The sequence below is a fragment of the Megalobrama amblycephala genome, linkage group LG12 (genome assembly GCF_018812025.1).
Source record: "Megalobrama amblycephala isolate DHTTF-2021 linkage group LG12, ASM1881202v1, whole genome shotgun sequence".
Lineage (NCBI taxonomy): Eukaryota > Metazoa > Chordata > Actinopteri > Cypriniformes > Xenocyprididae > Megalobrama > Megalobrama amblycephala.
In genome coordinates this window covers 13,766,874-13,787,453 of record NC_063055.1, presented here as the reverse complement: position 1 = coordinate 13,787,453, position 20,580 = coordinate 13,766,874, and the positions used below count along the sequence as shown (strand labels likewise).

Sequence of the window (20,580 nt, the reverse complement as noted above, 5' to 3'; positions counted from 1 at the left end):
TTGGGCTAGCGGCTAGCGTACATGATGTCCCTCTTCAGTAAACGTCCGAAGGAAACAATTCACTAAATCAAAAAGTTCCTAGCGCCACCCGGAACTGGCGCATTTATGTTTGGACGTGTGACTTGTCCGATAGGGCAAAATCCGAAATATTATCTTAAAGTGGTGACAGGTAGATAATAGGTGAGTATGTGTTTCAGACTAGAATAACAAGTTTTAGAGGTGTTTGTTCTACGTGTCAATATAGTTTTTTTTTAGCACCGTGTTTGCTGTATTTCAGGTTATAATGCTACTCTCTTATTAACTGCCTGCACTTTCATGTTACTGGAGCATTTGTGGTTTATATGTGTGTTAATGTGGTGTTGTTTCTACATTCAGGTCCATTTTAAATGCTCTGTTTCAACTCAGCTCATTGATAAAGGAGGCATTTGTGCAAGAGCAATGGCAAGCGAAGGCGACTTTGGTAAATATATCAAATGTTTCAGAAATGTTATGTTTGAATATGCAAATTAAATATGGACTAATTTGCATACACGTCCATAACTTGTTCACTTGTCTGACATATTAAATGTTTTTACAGTGGGAATTTGAATCTCTCTTTATATCACTCCATAAATCAGAAAATACTGTAAACAGCCAGGAAAATAAAAAAGTTTTTTTTAATGAATAAAATGTTATATAAGTAAGGCAAATGATTATATAAAAACAGTCTGAATATAGATATAGAACAGAATTGGAAAGTTTAGTGTATGCAAGTGCTACATTAGTGGAGATTTTTGGCCTGGTGCATGAGAAAAAAATCATCTTGAGAAAATGGCCTTTAAAGATACTGTAATTGTAATACAACATGCTGCCTCTAACTTTAACTTTAATTTTGATTTTAGTGGATATTTATATTTAATTTTGATATTATTTGTACGTTTCAAATTTGTTGCACGTTTGTGATAAATGAAGCCATTTTGCCTGCAGTATGTTATATTAAATAATTTTTGTACATTTGTGCCTCTTCAGGACTTCCACAAAAAAGCCAACCACAGACCAGAATGTCAGAGAATGAGAGTGAGTTGTTTTTTATACAGCATATCATATCATTGTTGTGTAAAATTGTGTACAGCACTGTAATTCTTTATCATGTTACAAAAATATATAAAGAGAATGTAAGTGTAGCATGACGTCGAGTTTATGACCAATTATAGATTTAATGTTTGTTGTAACGGTTTATTGTGCTGTTTACAGTCAGTCATTGCACACAAAACTATATACTTTTTCTTGTCTGACACACAGAGGAGACACAGAACGTCCTTCACTCTGAACCTGAATCTATGAAAGAAGTAGATAAAGAGAATGATAATAATAAACCTGTGAAGAGTGAAGGAGGTATTTTTTTCTTAGAATGAAGCAGATTACTGCATTTGTTGTTATCAATATATGTTTTCATTTATAAGTAGTTGTAAGACTGGAATCAGTTTAGGAATCAGAAAATTGTGAGATTTAACAGCCATTCTCAGCTAAATAGCTAAAACTGCTCTTCTACTTCTACTTTACAGCTGTTGACTCGTCTGGTAATTCTGCACCTAAAAAGGAAGGCAAGTCTAGTTTACAGGAAATTATGATCACGCTTTTTAATTAAAACAAAAGTAATGTTCGTCTTAATGGTCTCTGAACAGGAAAATATAAGAATGTAGGGAGTCATGGGTCAAGTATCAACTTTTATTTTGTGTGATATTAATTGCACGTCTTCAATTTATTGCTGAGATAAATAAAGTTGTTTCGCCTGCAGTACATGACATTAAATAATTTTTGTGTATTTTAGTATCTTATTTGTAGATTAGGTGAATTATTATTTTGCCTGCAGTATGTTTTATTAAGTTTTATAATGTCTTCTAATATAAAATAATATAATATAGGATATAAGTGTGAGGATATAAGTGTGGCATGTAGTTGAAGTTTATGACCATTACAGATTTAAAGTTTGCTGTAATGCTTCATAGTGCTGTTTACGCTCACAATGATATATACTTTTTTTGGTCTGACACACAGAAAAGACTCAGCCCAGGAACGATCCACAATCTGAACCTAAACCTGAAACTACAGAAAAAGTGGATGAAGGTAACATCAGTAAACTTGAGAAGACAGGAGGTATTTTTCTGAGAATGAAGCAGATTACTGCATTTGTTGTTATCAATATATGTTGTCATTTATAAGTAGTTGTAAGACTGGAATCAGGTTAGGAATCAGAAAGTAGTGAGAATTAACAGCCAATAATAGGTGAATTATTATTTTTTGCCTGCAGTATGTTTTATTAAGTTTTATAACATCTTATAATGTCTTATAATATAATATAATATAATATAATATAGGATATAAGTGTGAGGATATAAGTGTGGCATGTAGTCGAAGTTTATGACCATTACAGATTTAAAGTTTGCTGTAATGCTTCATAGTGCTGTTTACGCTCACAATGATATATACTTTTTTTGGTCTGACACACAGAGAAGACTCAGCCCAGGAACGATCCACAATCTGAACCTAAACCTGAAACTACAAATAAAGTGGATGAAGGTAACATCAGTAAACTTGAGAAGACAGGAGGTATTTTTTTTTTCTTAGAATGAAGCAGATTACTGCATTTGTTGTTATCAATATATGTTGTCATTTTAGGGATGTTCCGATCACGTTTTTTTGCCCTCGAGTCCGAGTCTGAGTCATTTGATTTTGAGTATCTACCGATACCGAGTCCCGATCCGATACTTCTATAATACATGAAAAAGAATAAAGAAGAGCGAAAAAACAGATCCAGGATCCAGGAACAGTGCTTTTCAGGTTTTTCAGGTATCTAACAGTAGTTTTCAAGTACAGAAAATGGATAAAGTAATCAAATATAAAATATCACTGCATATTATCTTTACTGTATAAAATAAATAAAGATTAATCATTATTGAAGTTACAAAAACTATTCAGTCAAGAGCAGTGAGTGATTTCTTTGTTATTTGTTGTTTGATTTAACATTATAAACAGGCAGCAGGAATAGTTTTTTTTCCCTATAAGACATGCACGATCCAGTACATATACTGTTACACATGCACTGTCTTTCTCGACTAATATACGTTCACTTAAGACATAACCGACTATGTTTGCTCGGATACTCGCTAAGACGGGCATGTTGACATAATTTTTGTATGAATTTGTCCGCTGAAGCGCAAGACTTGAAAGAGAACTCAGTATTTGCGCGCTGACTGAAATAAGCGTGTGCGCGCTTCGGATGAGCGCACACAAATCTTCTCACAGCGCGCGAGCTCTCTTTCGCGTCTTGTTCTTGAAGGTTTAAATCAGCAAGGCTTAAATGAGTTTAGTTTAAACACAGATAGCAACGTGTGCTGTTCAGGTCTCACCTGTATCTACACCCGGGTGATGACGGCGTAAATGACTGGACATTAGAGCATATGGCACTCGCAGTTAACAGTTTACAAAGAGTGACTGTTTTGTCCACGCTTTCTGATTATCGTTGTTGTAACGTTTTGCGCATCCATCGACTGAAACATACATTATCTGAACTCTGTCTGTCTGTTTTCCACGTTGCTATTTTAAACAAACCATATTAACCAATAGATGCGTCGTCATTCGAGGTGGACCGCGGTGCAAGTGCGTACCTAACCGTAAGTGGAGAACCGTACGGTTTGATTTTTTACTGAGAACCGTTGCACCCCTAATACATATATATCCGAGTCCTGATCGGGAGGTAACGTCCGATTCCGATCGAGTCTGAAATCACGTGATCGGGCCCGATTTCCGATGAATCAGGTTAGGAATCAGAAAGTAGTGAAAATTAACAGCCAATAATAGGTGAATTATTATTTTTTGCCTGCAGTATGTTTTATTAAGTTTTATATAATATAATATAATATAATATAATATAATATAATATAATATAATATAATATAATATAATATAATAAAGAATTAAAACATATTAAAAGAGGATATAAGTGTGGCATGTAGTTGAAGTTTATGACCATTACAGATTTAAAGTTTGCTGTAATGCTTCATAGTGCTGTTTACGCTCACAATGATATATACTTTTTTTGGTCTGACACACAGAGAAGACTCAGCCCAGGAACGATCCACAATCTGAACCTAAACCTGAAACTACAGAAAAAGTGGATGAAGGTAACATCAGTAAACTTGAGAAGACAGGAGGTTTTTTTTTTTTAGAATGAAGCAGATTACTGCATTTGTTGTTATCAATATATGTTGTCATTTATAAGCAGTTGTAAGACTGGAATCAGGTTAGGAATCAGAAAGTAGTGAGAATTAACAGCCAATAATAGGTGAATTATTATTTTTTGCCTGCAGTATGTTTTATTAAGTTTTATAATATAATATAATATAATATAATAAAGAATTAAAACATATTAAAAGAGGATATAAGTGTGGCATGTAGTCGAAGTTTATGACCATTACAGATTTAAAGTTTGCTGTAATGCTTCATAGTGCTGTTTACGCTCACAATGATATATACTTTTTTTGGTCTGACACACAGAGAAGACTCAGCTCAGGAACGATCCACAATCTGAACCTAAACCTGAAACTACAGAAAAAGTGGATGAAGGTAACATCAGTAAACTTGAGAAGACAGGAGGTATTTTTCTTAGAATGAAGGAGATTACTGCATTTGTTGTTATCAATATATGTTGTCATTTATAAGTAGTTGTAAGACTGGAATCAGTTTAGGAATCAGAAAGTTGTGAGATTTAACAGCCATTCTCAGCTAAATAGCTAAAACTGCTCTTCTACTTCTACTTTACAGCTGTTGACTCGTCTGGTAATTCTGCACCTAAAAAGGAAGGCAAGTCTAGTTTACAGGAAATTATGATCACGCTTTTTGATTCAAACAAAAGTAATGTTCGTCTTAATGGTCTCTGAACAGGGAAATATAAGAATGTAGGGAGTCATGGGTCAAGTATAAACTTTTATTTTGTGTGATATTAATTGCACGTCTTCAATTTATTGCTGAGATAAATAAAGTTGTTTCGCCTGCAGTACATGACATTAAATAATTTTTGTGCATTTTAGTATCTTATTTGTAGATTAGGTGAATTATTTTTTTTGCCTGCAGTATGTTTTATTAAGTTTTATAACATCTTATAATGTCTTATAATATAATATAATATAATATAATATAGGATATAAGTGTGAGGATATAAGTGTGGCATGTAGTCGAAGTTTATGACCATTACAGATTTAAAGTTTGCTGGAATGCTTCATAGTGCTGTTTACGCTCACAATGATATATACTTTTTTTGGTCTGACACACAGAGAAGACTCAGCCCAGGAACGATCCACAATCTGAACCGAAACCTGAAACTACAGAAAAAGTGGATGAAGGTAACATCAGTAAACTTGAGAAGACAGGAGGTATTTTTCTTAGAATGAAGCAGATTACTGCATTTGTTGTTATCAATATATGTTGTCATTTATAAGCAGTTGTATGACTGGAATCAGGTTAGGAATCAGAAAGTAGTGAGAATTAACAGCCAATAATAGGTGAATTATTATTTTTTGCCTGCAGTATGTTTTATTAAGTTTTATATATAATATAATATAATATAATATAATATAATATAATATAATATAATATAATATAATATAATAAAGAATTAAAAAGTATATTAAAAGAGGATATAAGTGTGGCATGTAGTTGAAGTTTATGACCATTACAGAGTTAAAGTTTGCTGTAATGCTTCATAGTGCTGTTTACACTCACAACGATATATACTTTTTTTGGTCTGACACACAGAGAAGACTCAGCCCAGGAACGATCCACAATCTGAACCGAAACCTGAAACTACAGAAAAAGTGGATGAAGGTAACATCAGTAAACTTGAGAAGACAGGAGGTATTTTTCTGAGAATGAAGCAGATTACTGCATTTGTTGTTATCAATATATGTTGTCATTTATAAGTAGTTGTAAGACTGGAATCAGTTTAGGAATCAGAAAATTGTGAGATTTAACAGCCATTCTCAGCTAAATAGCTAAAACTGCTCTTCTACTTCTACTTTACAGCTGTTGACTCGTCTGGTAATTCTGCACCTAAAAAGGAAGGCAAGTCTAGTTTACAGGAAATTATGATCACGCTTTTTGATTCAAACAAAAGTAATGTTCGTCATAATGGTCTCTGAACAGGGAAATATAAGAATGTAGGGAGTCATGGGTCAAGTATCAACTTTTATTTTGTGTGATATTAATTGCACGTCTTCAATTTATTGCTGAGATAAAGTTGTTTCGCCTGTAGTACATGACATTAAATAATTTTTGTGTATTTTAGTATCTTATTTGTAGATTAGGTGAATTATTATTTTGCCTGCAGTATGTTTTATTAAGTTTTATAATGTCTTATAATATAAAATAATATAATATAGGATATAAGTGTGAGGATATAAGTGTGGCATGTAGTCGAAGTTTATGACCATTACAGATTTAAAGTTTGCTGTAATGCTTCATAGTGCTGTTTACGCTCACAATGATATATACTTTTTTTGGTCTGACACACAGAGAAGACTCAGCCCAGGAACGATCCACAATCTGAACCTAAACCTGAAACTACAGAAAAAGTGGATGAAGGTAACATCAGTAAACTTGAGAAGACAGGAGGTTTTTTTTTTTTCTTAGAATGAAGCAGATTACTGCATTTGTTGTTATCAATATATGTTGTCATTTATAAGCAGTTGTAAGACTGGAATCAGTTTAGGAATCAGAAAGTAGTGAGAATTAACAGCCAATAATAGGTGAATTATTATTTTTTGCCTGCAGTATGTTTTATTAAGTTTTATAATATAATATAATATAATATAATATAATATAATATAATATAATAAAGAATTAAAACATATTAAAAGAGGATATAAGTGTGGCATGTAGTCGAAGTTTATGACCATTACAGATTTAAAGTTTGCTGTAATGCTTCATAGTGCTGTTTACGCTCACAATGATATATACTTTTTTTGGTCTGACACACAGAGAAGACTCAGCCCAGGAACGATCCACAATCTGAACCGAAACCTGAAACTACAGAAAAAGTGGATGAAGGTAACATCAGTAAACTTGAGAAGACAGGAGGTATTTTTCTTAGAATGAAGCAGATTACTGCATTTGTTGTTATCAATATATGTTTTCATTTATAAGTAGTTGTAAGACTGGAATCAGTTTAGGAATCAGAAAGTTGTGAGATTTAACAGCCATTCTCAGCTAAATAGCTAAAACTGCTCTTCTACTTCTACTTTACAGCTGTTGACTCGTCTGGTAATTCTGCACCTAAAAAGGAAGGCAAGTCTAGTTTACAGGAAATTATGATCACGCTTTTTGATTCAAACAAAAGTAATGTTCGTCATAATGGTCTCTGAACAGGGAAATATAAGAATGTAGGGAGTCATGGGTCAAGTATAAACTTTTATTTTGTGTGATATTAATTGCACGTCTTCAATTTATTGCTGAGATAAAGTTGTTTCGCCTGTAGTACATGACATTAAATAATTTTTGTGTATTTTAGTATCTTATTTGTAGATTAGGTGAATTATTTTTTTTTGCCTGCAGTATGTTTTATTAAGTCTTATAATGTCTTATAATATAATATAATATAATATAATATAAGTGTGAGGATATAAGTGTGGCATGTAGTCGAAGTTTATGACCATTACAGATTTAAAGTTTGCTGTAATGCTTCATAGTGCTGTTTACGCTCACAATGATATATACTTTTTTTGGTCTGACACACAGAGAAGACTCAGCCCAGGAACGATCCACAATCTGAACCTAAACCTGAAACTACAAATAAAGTGGATGAAGGTAACATCAGTAAACTTGAGAAGACAGGAGGTTTTTTTTTTTTTCTTAGAATGAAGCAGATTACTGCATTTGTTGTTATCAATATATGTTGTCATTTATAAGTAGTTGTAAGACTGGAATCAGGTTAGGAATCAGAAAGTAGTGAGAATTAACAGCCAATAATAGGTGAATTATTCTTTTTTGCCTGCAGTATGTTTTATTAAGTTTTATATAATATAATATAATATAATATAATATAATATAATATAATATAATATAATATGTTTTAATTCTTTATTATATTATATTAAAAGAGGATATAAGTGTGGCATGTAGTTGAAGTTTATGACCATTACAGATTTTAAGTTTGCTGTAATGCTTCATAGTGCTGTTTACGCTCACAATGATATATTTTTTTTTTTGGTCTGACACACAGAGAAGACTCAGCTCAGGAACGATCCACAATCTGAACCTAAACCTGAAACTACAAATAAAGTGGATGAAGGTAACATCAGTAAACTTGAGAAGACAGGAGGTTTTTTTTTTTTCTTAGAATGAAGCAGATTACTGCATTTGTTGTTATCAATATATGTTGTCATTTATAAGCAGTTGTAAGACTGGAATCAGGTTAGGAATCAGAAAGTAGTGAGAATTAACAGCCAATAATAGGTGAATTATTATTTTTTGCCTGCAGTATGTTTTATTAAGTTTTATATAATATAATATAATATAATATAATATAATATAATATGTTTTAATTCTTTATTATATTATATTAAAAGAGGATATAAGTGTGGCATGTAGTTGAAGTTTATGACCATTACAGATTTTAAGTTTGCTGTAATGCTTCATAGTGCTGTTTACGCTCACAATGATATATACTTTTTTTGGTCTGACACACAGAGAAGACTCAGCCCAGGAACGATCCACAATCTGAACCTAAACCTGAAACTACAAATAAAGTGGATGAAGGTAACATCAGTAAACTTGAGAAGACAGGAGGTATTTTTCTTAGAATGAAGCAGATTACTGCATTTGTTGTTATCAATATATGTTGTCATTTATAAGTAGTTGTAAGACTGGAATCAGTTTAGGAATCAGAAAATTGTGAGATTTAACAGCCATTCTCAGCTAAATAGCTAAAACTGCTCTTCTACTACTTTACAGCTGTTGACTCGTCTGGTAATTCTGCACCTAAAAAGGAAGGCAAGTCTAGTTTACAGGAAATTATGATCACGCTTTTTGATTCAAACAAAAGTAATGTTCGTCATAATGGTCTCTGAACAGGGAAATATAAGAATGTAGGGAGTCATGGGTCAAGTATCAACTTTTATTTTGTGTGATATTAATTGCACGTCTTCAATTTATTGCTGAGATAAAGTTGTTTCGCCTGTAGTACATGACATTAAATAATTTTTGTGTATTTTAGTATCTTATTTGTAGATTAGGTGAATTATTATTTTGCCTGCAGTATGTTTTATTAAGTTTTATAATGTCTTATAATATAAAATAATATAATATAGGATATAAGTGTGAGGATATAAGTGTGGCATGTAGTCGAAGTTTATGACCATTACAGATTTAAAGTTTGCTGTAATGCTTCATAGTGCTGTTTACGCTCACAATGATATATACTTTTTTTGGTCTGACACACAGAGAAGACTCAGCCCAGGAACGATCCACAATCTGAACCTAAACCTGAAACTACAAATAAAGTGGATGAAGGTAACATCAGTAAACTTGAGAAGACAGGAGGTTTTTTTTTTTTCTTAGAATGAAGCAGATTACTGCATTTGTTGTTATCAATATATGTTGTCATTTATAAGTAGTTGTAAGACTGGAATCAGGTTAGGAATCAGAAAGTAGTGAGAATTAACAGCCATTCTCAGCTAAATAGCTAAAACTGCTCTTCTACTTCTACTTTACAGCTGTTGACTCGTCTGGTAATTCTGCACCTAAAAAGGAAGGCAAGTCTAGTTTACAGGAAATTATGATCACGCTTTTTGATTCAAACAAAAGTAATGTTCGTCATAATGGTCTCTGAACAGGGAAATATAAGAATGTAGGGAGTCATGGGTCAAGTATAAACTTTTATTTTGTGTGATATTAATTGCACGTCTTCAATTTATTGCTGAGATAAAGTTGTTTCGCCTGTAGTACATGACATTAAATAATTTTTGTGTATTTTAGTATCTTATTTGTAGATTAGGTGAATTATTTTTTTTTGCCTGCAGTATGTTTTATTAAGTCTTATAATGTCTTATAATATAATATAATATAATATAATATAAGTGTGAGGATATAAGTGTGGCATGTAGTCGAAGTTTATGACCATTACAGATTTAAAGTTTGCTGTAATGCTTCATAGTGCTGTTTACGCTCACAATGATATATACTTTTTTTGGTCTGACACACAGAGAAGACTCAGCCCAGGAACGATCCACAATCTGAACCTAAACCTGAAACTACAAATAAAGTGGATGAAGGTAACATCAGTAAACTTGAGAAGACAGGAGGTTTTTTTTTTTTCTTAGAATGAAGCAGATTACTGCATTTGTTGTTATCAATATATGTTGTCATTTATAAGTAGTTGTAAGACTGGAATCAGGTTAGGAATCAGAAAGTAGTGAGAATTAACAGCCAATAATAGGTGAATTATTCTTTTTTGCCTGCAGTATGTTTTATTAAGTTTTATATAATATAATATAATATAATATAATATAATATAATATAATATAATATGTTTTAATTCTTTATTATATTATATTAAAAGAGGATATAAGTGTGGCATGTAGTTGAAGTTTATGACCATTACAGATTTTAAGTTTGCTGTAATGCTTCATAGTGCTGTTTACGCTCACAATGATATATTTTTTTTTTTGGTCTGACACACAGAGAAGACTCAGCTCAGGAACGATCCACAATCTGAACCTAAACCTGAAACTACAAATAAAGTGGATGAAGGTAACATCAGTAAACTTGAGAAGACAGGAGGTTTTTTTTTTTTCTTAGAATGAAGCAGATTACTGCATTTGTTGTTATCAATATATGTTGTCATTTATAAGTAGTTGTAAGACTGGAATCAGGTTAGGAATCAGAAAGTAGTGAGAATTAACAGCCAATAATAGGTGAATTATTATTTTTTGCCTGCAGTATGTTTTATTAAGTTTTATATAATATAATATAATATAATATGTTTTAATTCTTTATTATATTATATTAAAAGAGGATATAAGTGTGGCATGTAGTTGAAGTTTATGACCATTACAGATTTTAAGTTTGCTGTAATGCTTCATAGTGCTGTTTACGCTCACAATTATATTTTTTTTTTTTTGGTCTGACACACAGAGAAGACTCAGCCCAGGAACGATCCACAATCTGAACCGAAACCTGAAACTACAGAAAAAGTGGATGAAGGTAACATCAGTAAACTTGAGAAGACAGGAGGTATTTTTTTTTTCTTAGAATGAAGCAGATTACTGCATTTGTTGTTATCAATATATGTTGTCATTTATAAGCAGTTGTAAGACTGGAATCAGGTTAGGAATCAGAAAGTAGTGAGAATTAACAGCCAATAATAGGTGAATTATTATTTTTTGCCTGCAGTATGTTTTATTAAGTTTTATATAATATAATATAATATAATATAATATAATATAATATGTTTTAATTCTTTATTATATTATATTAAAAGAGGATATAAGTGTGGCATGTAGTTGAAGTTTATGACCATTACAGATTTTAAGTTTGCTGTAATGCTTCATAGTGCTGTTTACGCTCACAATGATATATACTTTTTTTGGTCTGACACACAGAGAAGACTCAGCCCAGGAACGATCCACAATCTGAACCTAAACCTGAAACTACAAATAAAGTGGATGAAGGTAACATCAGTAAACTTGAGAAGACAGGAGGTATTTTTCTTAGAATGAAGCAGATTACTGCATTTGTTGTTATCAATATATGTTGTCATTTATAAGTAGTTGTAAGACTGGAATCAGTTTAGGAATCAGAAAATTGTGAGATTTAACAGCCATTCTCAGCTAAATAGCTAAAACTGCTCTTCTACTACTTTACAGCTGTTGACTCGTCTGGTAATTCTGCACCTAAAAAGGAAGGCAAGTCTAGTTTACAGGAAATTATGATCACGCTTTTTGATTCAAACAAAAGTAATGTTCGTCATAATGGTCTCTGAACAGGGAAATATAAGAATGTAGGGAGTCATGGGTCAAGTATCAACTTTTATTTTGTGTGATATTAATTGCACGTCTTCAATTTATTGCTGAGATAAAGTTGTTTCGCCTGTAGTACATGACATTAAATAATTTTTGTGTATTTTAGTATCTTATTTGTAGATTAGGTGAATTATTATTTTGCCTGCAGTATGTTTTATTAAGTTTTATAATGTCTTATAATATAAAATAATATAATATAGGATATAAGTGTGAGGATATAAGTGTGGCATGTAGTCGAAGTTTATGACCATTACAGATTTAAAGTTTGCTGTAATGCTTCATAGTGCTGTTTACGCTCACAATGATATATACTTTTTTTGGTCTGACACACAGAGAAGACTCAGCCCAGGAACGATCCACAATCTGAACCTAAACCTGAAACTACAGAAAAAGTGGATGAAGGTAACATCAGTAAACTTGAGAAGACAGGAGGTTTTTTTTTTTTCTTAGAATGAAGCAGATTACTGCATTTGTTGTTATCAATATATGTTGTCATTTATAAGCAGTTGTAAGACTGGAATCAGTTTAGGAATCAGAAAGTAGTGAGAATTAACAGCCAATAATAGGTGAATTATTATTTTTTGCCTGCAGTATGTTTTATTAAGTTTTATAATATAATATAATATAATATAATATAATATAATATAATATAATATAATATAATATAATAAAGAATTAAAACATATTAAAAGAGGATATAAGTGTGGCATGTAGTCGAAGTTTATGACCATTACAGATTTAAAGTTTGCTGTAATGCTTCATAGTGCTGTTTACGCTCACAATGATATATACTTTTTTTGGTCTGACACACAGAGAAGACTCAGCCCAGGAACGATCCACAATCTGAACCTAAACCTGAAACTACAGAAAAAGTGGATGAAGGTAACATCAGTAAACTTGAGAAGACAGGAGGTTTTTTTTTTTTCTTAGAATGAAGCAGATTACTGCATTTGTTGTTATCAATATATGTTGTCATTTATAAGTAGTTGTAAGACTGGAATCAGGTTAGGAATCAGAAAGTTGTGAGATTTAACAGCCATTCTCAGCTAAATAGCTAAAACTGCTCTTCTGCTGCTATTTTACAGATGTTGGCTTGTCTGGTGATTCTTCTCCAGATGTTGGAACTAAAAAAGAGGATGGTAGGTCTGGTTTTCAAAAAGTTCTCTGAACAAGCAAATGTAAGAATGTAGTGAGTCAGGTCAAGTATTAACTGTTATTTTGTGTGTTATTATTGTATGTTTTAGTTGTAGGGCTAGGTTTGCCCATCTTGTCAGCAGTGAATTATCCCTTTAAGTGATTCTCCTACAGTATGCCATTTTATAAATGTACATTTTGCATCTAATGTCTATAGATTTAGTGAATTATTGTTGTAATTTGAAAAATGGGGTTTTGTTCTTGCTTTTAAAAGCTGTTGCTTGCTTTTTACATTTAGAGCAACTACAACATACCGCCACTTCTGAACTTCCACAAGAAAGACAACCACAGATCAGAGTGGGAGGGAATGAGAGTAAGTTGTTCTTCTCTACATTCTGACCGTCTATAAAGAAATTACTTGTCTAAAAGAAGTCTTTACTATTATGAAGAATGACTGTCAAATGATTTTCGTAGAAAAGCAGCCAATAATTTCACTCTAATAATAATAATTTCTTTTCTTACAGAACTGTTATTGATTGGTGTTGCTGTCCTACTTGCAGCTATCTTTTATGCTATTTTTTTTCATCCTAAATCAACTCCACCTGTACCAAATGAGTTTAATGTGGTGGATGTGTTCAATCAGGAAATGGAAAAACTTAAGACTAGCTTTCCAAATCAGCGGCCAGAACTCTGGAGGAGGAGTCAGATTCATCTCAGACGCCACCTGAAAACTGAGCGTCCCACAGAACCTGTCAGCCTTATTCTTACGTCTGGTCACAGGGCTGAAAGGACACTTGGTTGTTTGGCTCGATGCTTGGCTCAAGCTTTTTCCACTGCCCGTAACTCTTCAGTTCTAAACATCAATGGAAAAAGTAAAGCATCACAAGACAGTGATCAGGTCAAGCTGGACATTGATAGTGAGTTGAGAAAAGCCTTTGATGGTAAAACATTTGCTGCAGTAATCCACCGATTTGAGGAGCTCCCTCCTGGATCCACTCTCATCTTTTACCGTTACTGTGACCATGAGAATGCGGCTTATAAGAACGTCTTCCTGGCCTTTACTGTAATGCTTGATGCAGAAGTGGAAGTGCCATCCGATGTCGGTCTAGGGAGAGTTGAGGAGATGGTTCAAGAGCACGTAAAACAGAAGTTTGTCTCCTCAGACAAGTTAGCTACGTTTAATGAAATGGATGTGGACAAACTGAGTGGACTGTGGAGCAGAATTTCACATCTCATCTTGCCAGTGGCTGCAGAAGAGACAATTGAACAACAGGGCTGTGGGGACTGTGACAAATCATTTTGAAATAGTTATTCGACTTTATTTGTTGTTGCACAAATTGCTACTTTAAATACGATACTCATGAGCTGCCTCACAAATGAGGGCCCATACTTTGAAAAAAAGAGGTGAAGAAGATGCATATTGGGATGCGCTGCTGTATGAATGAGGGGCCTCACAATTTTCCTTCTTTCATATTAAATTATAACTTTTCAGATTATGAAATTTATAGAAGGATAAAACGAAGTCATTTTCCCATTTGTATTGCTTTTATTTGTGTAGATCTATTTGTATCTAAATTATGTCTTGAATTAAAGTTCTTTTTAATCTGTAAATGTGGTTGAGCAAGGATGAACGTGTAATATATTTGGTGAATGACTGATTTTTTTCCTACTTTAAAGATTTATTAAAGAAAGTAAACGTGCCTTAATAAATGCATCTGCTCTATTGTGCTTCCTTTGACACGTTTGTGACGGATCAGAGACAAATGCTGTTTAGCTACTAACGCGTTTTTATGAAATGAAACTATTTTTGAACTATTTCCGGCAGTGAAGTTGTGTTCCGCTGAAGTCGCTCCGACGAAGACCACCATTAATGTTCCGCCTTCCGGTTTCAGCTGCATAGGAAAAGAAAAAAGTTTGTCAGAAACTGCGATATATAAAGCAAATGGATTCGGGTGATTCTAAAGAAAATGGATCTACAACGAGGAGGAGAAGCACCAGACATGCACCTAGGCCAGGTTTGACTTTATAAAAGTCTTAACGTGACTTAATATACTACAGAAATGTCAATTGAACCAAATGCTACTTAACTTACCTGCCAGAAATATTATCTTTTGCCAAAAGAGCGAAACTGTAATGCACGGCGAATATGTTTTTGTTAGGGGTTTCATTCTCAATATAAAAAGCTATCTATAACGTTGCTTAGTGTAAACCTTGCTGTTTGAGTTTAGATTCTGGACTCGTCCGTCTGTCTTTACATTATTTGTTATTGTCAATAATATGCTAAACAAATTATTTCAAGGCAGTGTCTCCGTACATCAAGTTTAGTATAGCGGTTTTTTGTGATAACGTTAAGCTTTGCCATTTGCTTTCAGATTCTCATGCGTTTGTGAACCACGCATGCTCGTTATAAAACAACAATGTTCTTTCAAAGCTAACTCTCTGTCTCTTTATGTAAAACATAAGTTATATATAATTAAATAGTTGGAATTCGCCAACTAGGCTAAATTGTTAAAATATCCACTGGTTAGCTTGAGCATATAAGCTAGCTAATAGTTTCATTATTTTAACACATATTCTCAACAAGTCGTTTAATGTAAAATTAACATTTTGTAAACATTTCTTTTAAGGCTATTATTAAAGATAAAAACGTCCAGTTGTTGATATATCTCTGTTTACTTGATAAAGATCGCGCCGAAATCGGTTGTCACTGTGTCAGTTTCCGCTGATGCAAAAGCAAAGTACTTAACAAAAAAAAATTGTTGTTTGTTGGTATATTTCTATACGATAATTTCTCGGTTCATCATTTCTTAGCTTTATACAGTGCTGATCTTAAACCCAGACCCCCACTAAAAAGATCCCGGAATATGAGGGAAGATGATGAGGCATCCAGAGCTGTCAATGGATCCAAGGAGTCCGAAGAGTCCAAGAACCACGAGAAGGAGGATGATGATGGTATGTCAAATTAAATTTAAAAATGTCGTCTTACATTTTGTTTCTCAGGCAAAGCATATTTGTTATGCTAATGTGTGTACTCATTTTTATTAATCCAACACAGAAACCCCTGTTAAGATGCAAAAGCTTGGCGAGACAGAGAAAGCAAGTGATACAAATGAGAGCGGTGATGGATTTAAACACGCAGATGTGGAGATGGGTGAGGATGAAGACCAGGATCAAGATATGAACTCCGATGAGGAGGATGGGGAGGACTGTGAGCCTAGTTTAAAAGGTAAGATGCTATTTGAGAAACAAGCATTAAGTGTTAGTCAAATAATATTAAGCAGGTTGTGCTATATTCCTTCAGTGGATTCCTCAGCCCAGTCTGGGACAGTAGAAAAGCATCCTGCCTGTGCATGGGGAGAAAATCTGAAACATGAGGGGAGACCAAACCAAACCCTGGGCAACCAAATGCCCATTCGTCAAATAACTATGGATGCTAAGATCCACAAAACTAAAACTGGAACAGAAAATTTCAGACCAAACACAACATCTTTAGGTTTGTTATCATTAATGAAATTACCTTTCAGTTTCCAAATAATGCACAACCCATTTGCATTGAAATGCATAGATATGTCAGTTCATGTATTTGATTTTACTCACAAGGATTGTTTTCATTGCAGATCCCGCTAGTTTGCGGACTGTACCACTGGAAATCCTACAAGATGCTTCAAGAATGAGAAATAAGAATAGCCTGAATCAGAATCTCATTACAGAGAAAGACAAAAGTGTGTAAAGTTTTCTTTTGTATTTCTATTGTAATTATATAAATAAAATTATACTAAGCATATTTTCATTGGTAAAAGTGCACATTATGATGCTTAATAATGTTCTTACTGTATATGTTACAATTTTTCATGAATTTTAATTGATCAAAGTTTATATCCCATCTCTAGATGCCCCTTGTCCTGGGAACTGGAACAGATGCCCACCTAAACCCCCGATGATCAACGTCTACCAAACATTTAAACGTCCCATTGCAAATCAAACCGCTCAACACAAAAAAATGGGTAAAAACTGTAATTGTCACTCAGTTTTCTCATATTTTATTACTTGGAAAAATAATTTTATAATAATTTTTACATTCATAATTTAGTCTATTAAGAAAAATTGCCGGTAAAGAAAAATGGATAATATTTAAGAATTTGTAGATCATAATTCTTTTACTTTGTTTTCAAGAACTGAAGAATTTGCAGAAACCAGTCATCTCAAAAACAAGTCCAGTCTCTTCCTCTCGAGGTATTTTTTGTTGCTTTCATCTATTTCGCAAGAAGATTTGTCTCACATTCACTCTTTGTTATGCATGTTTTTCTAGGCTGGTTGTGGTACATGTGCAAGATTCTTCTGCGGTTTCTGATACTGGCAGGATTGCTGATTGCTTTGGGCTTTTTAGCCTATAAGATATTTCTATGGTCATATTTGCCTCAAACTGACAGGTCCCATTCTGAAACAAAGGAGAAATTTGATCTGGAATTAACTGCTTTAAAGAAACGTTTCCCCGGTCAACATAAAGAGTTCTGGATTAGGAGTGGGAAACATCTTAAGAGTCACCTGGGCACAATCAATCCCACTGAACCGGTCAGCGTAATTCTGACTGCTGGCCTTCAGGCTGAAAGGACGTTGAGCTGCCTTGCTCAAGACTTAGCCATGGCGTACTCCAAATTCCGTAACGCTTCAATCTTAGAAATCGATGGGACCACCAAAAGCGCAAAAGACAGTGATCAGGTCAAGCTGGAGATAGATGAGGCGCTGAAGGAAGCTTTTGAAGGTGATAAACCTGCAGCTGTTGTGCACCGTTTTGAGGAGCTCCCTCCTGGATCTACTCTCATTTTCTATCGTTACTGTGACCACGAGAATGCAGCTTACAAAAAGGTTTTCCTTGTCTTCACTGTGATGCTTTCGGTGAATGCCATAGACCAAGATGCCAATCTGAGTGTAGTGGAGGACATGGTGTATGACCACATAAAGCAGAAGTTTGTCTCCTCAGATACATCTGCTAAGTTTAATCAAATGGACGTGGATAAACTGAGTGGATTGTGGAGCAGAATTTCTCACGTCATCCTGCCGGTGGCTCCAGTGGAGAAAATTGAACAGCAGGGATGTAGGGACTAATCTTCACAGAAAATCATAAGATTGAATCACTGTATTGGGCTGGATATGTAATTTTGTAGAGTTTTGAGTCCAAGGACCATATAAATGTACATAGATGTTTATTCCAAAGAGGTTTTTAAAAATGTGTTTGTTTATAAATATTTTATACAAATGGCTTTGTATTTGACTCAATTTTGGTTTTGTTTTCTTAGATAATATGTGTGTGAAGGCAGACACTTGATCATAATAATAATCCAACAGCATTTGGCTTACAGTTGTACATTTCTTCCCAAGGCCAAGTGCGGTAATAAATGAAGTTTTGCACTGATTTTTGAAGTTAAGCTCTGAAACTAAACTCTTTTTATCAATCAAAATGTAGTTTGGGCTCATTTATTTGCTTGAATAAGTTTTATAATAATTAAAAGTCAGTCTATATTTGTTTTCTTATTGTGAGTTTTCATTTTCTTGTCCTTGATAATTCTGTTTTGTCATAGTTGTTTTCAAATGGATAAACAAGTGCTGCTCACTGCAGAGCTCCCCTTTCTGGACATAATGGGTGGACCTTGACCTAGTCCAGCTCCACCTTTGTGGACCTAATGGGTGGAGCGATAGAGTTATTGGTAGGGTTAGGGTGTAGTTTGACTGTCTAGCTCCACATATATGTCCAGTGCAGGGGACATAATATAATATTAGCTCTGCAGTGAGCAGCCTCTCTTGGAAAAAGGTGGTTAAGATGGGTGCTTCTCAAACTGAAGGCTGCATTCTTCCTATACCAGTCCTTTGAAGCTTCTAGGTTTCACATGTCAGGGCATGAAAATACTATTAAAACTTAATTTTAGAAAAATACTGTGTATTAAAAGTCTTTATATTAAGTGGCTTGCTATTAAAGGATTAGTCCACTTTCAAATAAAATTTTCCTGATAATTTACTCACCCTCATGTCATCCAAGATGTTCATGTCTTTCTTTCTTCAGTCGAAAAGAAATTAAGGTTTTTGATGAAAACATTCCAGGATTATTCTCCTTATAGTGGACTTCAATGGCCTCCAGACAGTCAAAATTACAGTTTCAGTGCAGCTTCAAAAAGCTTTAAACGATACCAGACGAGGAATAAGGGTCTTATCTAGCGAAACAATCTGTCATTTTCGAAAAAAAACCAACTGTATATGCTTTATAAACACAAATGATCGCCTTGCATGTGCTTCCGCTTTCCGTATTCTTGAAAAAGCTTACGCTGTATGTCCTACGCCTTCTCTATTTAACTTGTGGAACGAACGCACTACCAGTTTAGTTTTTTCCCTAAGTTGAATAGGGAAGGCGTAGGACATACAGCGTAAGCTTTTTTTAAGAATACGGAAAGCGGAACCACATGCACGGCGATAATTTGTGTTTATAAAGCATATACAGTTGTATTTTTTTCAAAAATGACCGATCGTTTCGCTATATAAGACCCTTATTCCTCGTCTGGGATCATATAAAGCCCTTTGAAGCTGCACTGAAACTGTAATTTTGACCTTCAACTGTCTGGAGGCCAATGAAGTCCACTATAAGGAGAATAATCCTGGAATGTTTTCATCAAAAACCTTAATTTCTTTTCGACTGAAGAAAGAAAGACATGAACAACTTGGATGACATGGGGGTGAGTAAATTATCAGGAAAATTTTATTTGAAAGTGGACTAATCCTTTAATGCAGTACAGTGAATTACAACCATATGTGGTTTCCCTGTGGCTTACATTATTGGCAGTTTAGAATTAAGTGATTAATTTACCCCAAAACAAAAGATAACATTTCCAAAAAGATTTTTGTCTTATATTTCATGAATTCAGGCAAGTTCACTCTTTTTTTTTTTTTTTGGTAAGTTCTTTTTCATGAATTAGAATGTGTGCAAATGATTGTGGGTGATTGAAGGACGCAAAGGATACACTTGAAGCATCCTTCAAAATGAGCTGAATGAAGGCTGTGAAACGAAGGCTCCCTTCTAAGGATCCTTCAAATTGAGACAGACTTCAGCGACGCTTGATGACGTGACAGCCGAGATAAAATAAAAACAGAACTGGGTTTTCACCAAGCAATTAAGTTTTATTGTTGATGGGATGAGAGAAACATCAGGTATGACATATTGAAACTGTTCTAAGTTTATTTTGCTATGTAGACTTGTATATTTGTAATTGCATAAATATTTTAGTATCAAAATACTGAAATCTGGTGAATGTCTTTATACAACATACATTATGATGTATTTACAAACCCGATTCCAAAAAAGTTGGGACACTACAAATTGTGAATAAAAACAGAATGCAATGATGTG

At 33.7% G+C, this 20,580-nt stretch overlaps 2 protein-coding genes across 51 annotated transcripts; both read left to right on the top strand.

Moving 5' to 3' along the window:
- The first annotated feature begins 20 nt into the window (after positions 1 to 20).
- On the top strand, positions 21 to 14,901 carry zgc:112962 (uncharacterized protein LOC548348 homolog). 50 transcript variants are annotated; one of them, XM_048208909.1, is made up of 32 exons: positions 21 to 180; positions 376 to 460; positions 1,009 to 1,056; positions 1,282 to 1,374; positions 1,545 to 1,583; positions 2,038 to 2,106; positions 2,491 to 2,559; positions 4,095 to 4,163; positions 4,537 to 4,635; positions 4,804 to 4,842; positions 5,313 to 5,411; positions 5,794 to 5,892; positions 6,061 to 6,099; positions 6,550 to 6,618; positions 7,015 to 7,113; positions 7,282 to 7,320; positions 7,771 to 7,839; positions 8,255 to 8,353; positions 8,722 to 8,820; positions 8,986 to 9,024; positions 9,475 to 9,573; positions 9,747 to 9,785; positions 10,236 to 10,334; positions 10,714 to 10,782; positions 11,167 to 11,265; positions 11,634 to 11,732; positions 11,898 to 11,936; positions 12,387 to 12,455; positions 12,867 to 12,935; positions 13,139 to 13,192; positions 13,486 to 13,560; positions 13,712 to 14,901. In XM_048208909.1, exons 2-32 carry the CDS (start codon positions 439 to 441, stop codon positions 14,488 to 14,490), a joined length of 2,886 nt encoding a protein of 961 aa, XP_048064866.1. In that variant the 5' UTR covers positions 21 to 180; positions 376 to 438; the 3' UTR covers positions 14,491 to 14,901. The 50 variants fall into 50 exon arrangements, with proteins under 50 accessions (XP_048064866.1, XP_048064859.1, XP_048064857.1 ...); XM_048208902.1 differs by having other exon boundaries at positions 2,491 to 2,589; XM_048208900.1 differs by having other exon boundaries at positions 2,038 to 2,136.
- A 108-nt stretch (positions 14,902 to 15,009) lies between these two features.
- On the top strand, positions 15,010 to 18,712 carry si:dkeyp-82a1.6 (torsin-1A-interacting protein 2). Its single transcript, XM_048208945.1, has 8 exons — positions 15,010 to 15,202; positions 15,999 to 16,139; positions 16,243 to 16,413; positions 16,489 to 16,680; positions 16,805 to 16,909; positions 17,078 to 17,191; positions 17,361 to 17,420; positions 17,497 to 18,712. The coding sequence occupies exons 1-8, from the start codon at positions 15,130 to 15,132 to the stop codon at positions 18,291 to 18,293; spliced, it is 1,653 nt and encodes a 550-aa protein (XP_048064902.1). The 5' UTR covers positions 15,010 to 15,129; the 3' UTR covers positions 18,294 to 18,712.
- Positions 18,713 to 20,580: the final 1,868 nt, after the last annotated feature.

What these genes read in the sequence shown, in the direction of transcription:
- zgc:112962 (XM_048208889.1), top strand. Translation starts at nt 439, where the DNA reads ATGGCAAGCGAAGGCGACTTTG. An exon ending in GGCAAGCGAAGGCGACTTTG is followed by an intron (nt 461 to 1,008) that starts GTAAATATATCA and finishes GTGCCTCTTCAG; the next exon opens with GACTTCCACAAAAAAGCCAA. An exon ending in TTCTGCACCTAAAAAGGAAG is followed by an intron (nt 9,025 to 9,474) that starts GCAAGTCTAGTT and finishes TCTGACACACAG; the next exon opens with AGAAGACTCAGCCCAGGAAC.
- si:dkeyp-82a1.6 (XM_048208945.1), top strand. Translation starts at nt 15,130, where the DNA reads ATGGATTCGGGTGATTCTAAAGAAAATGGATCTACAACGAGGAGGAGA. An exon ending in CAGACATGCACCTAGGCCAG is followed by an intron (nt 15,203 to 15,998) that starts GTTTGACTTTAT and finishes ATCATTTCTTAG; the next exon opens with CTTTATACAGTGCTGATCTT. An exon ending in CGAGAAGGAGGATGATGATG is followed by an intron (nt 16,140 to 16,242) that starts GTATGTCAAATT and finishes AATCCAACACAG; the next exon opens with AAACCCCTGTTAAGATGCAA.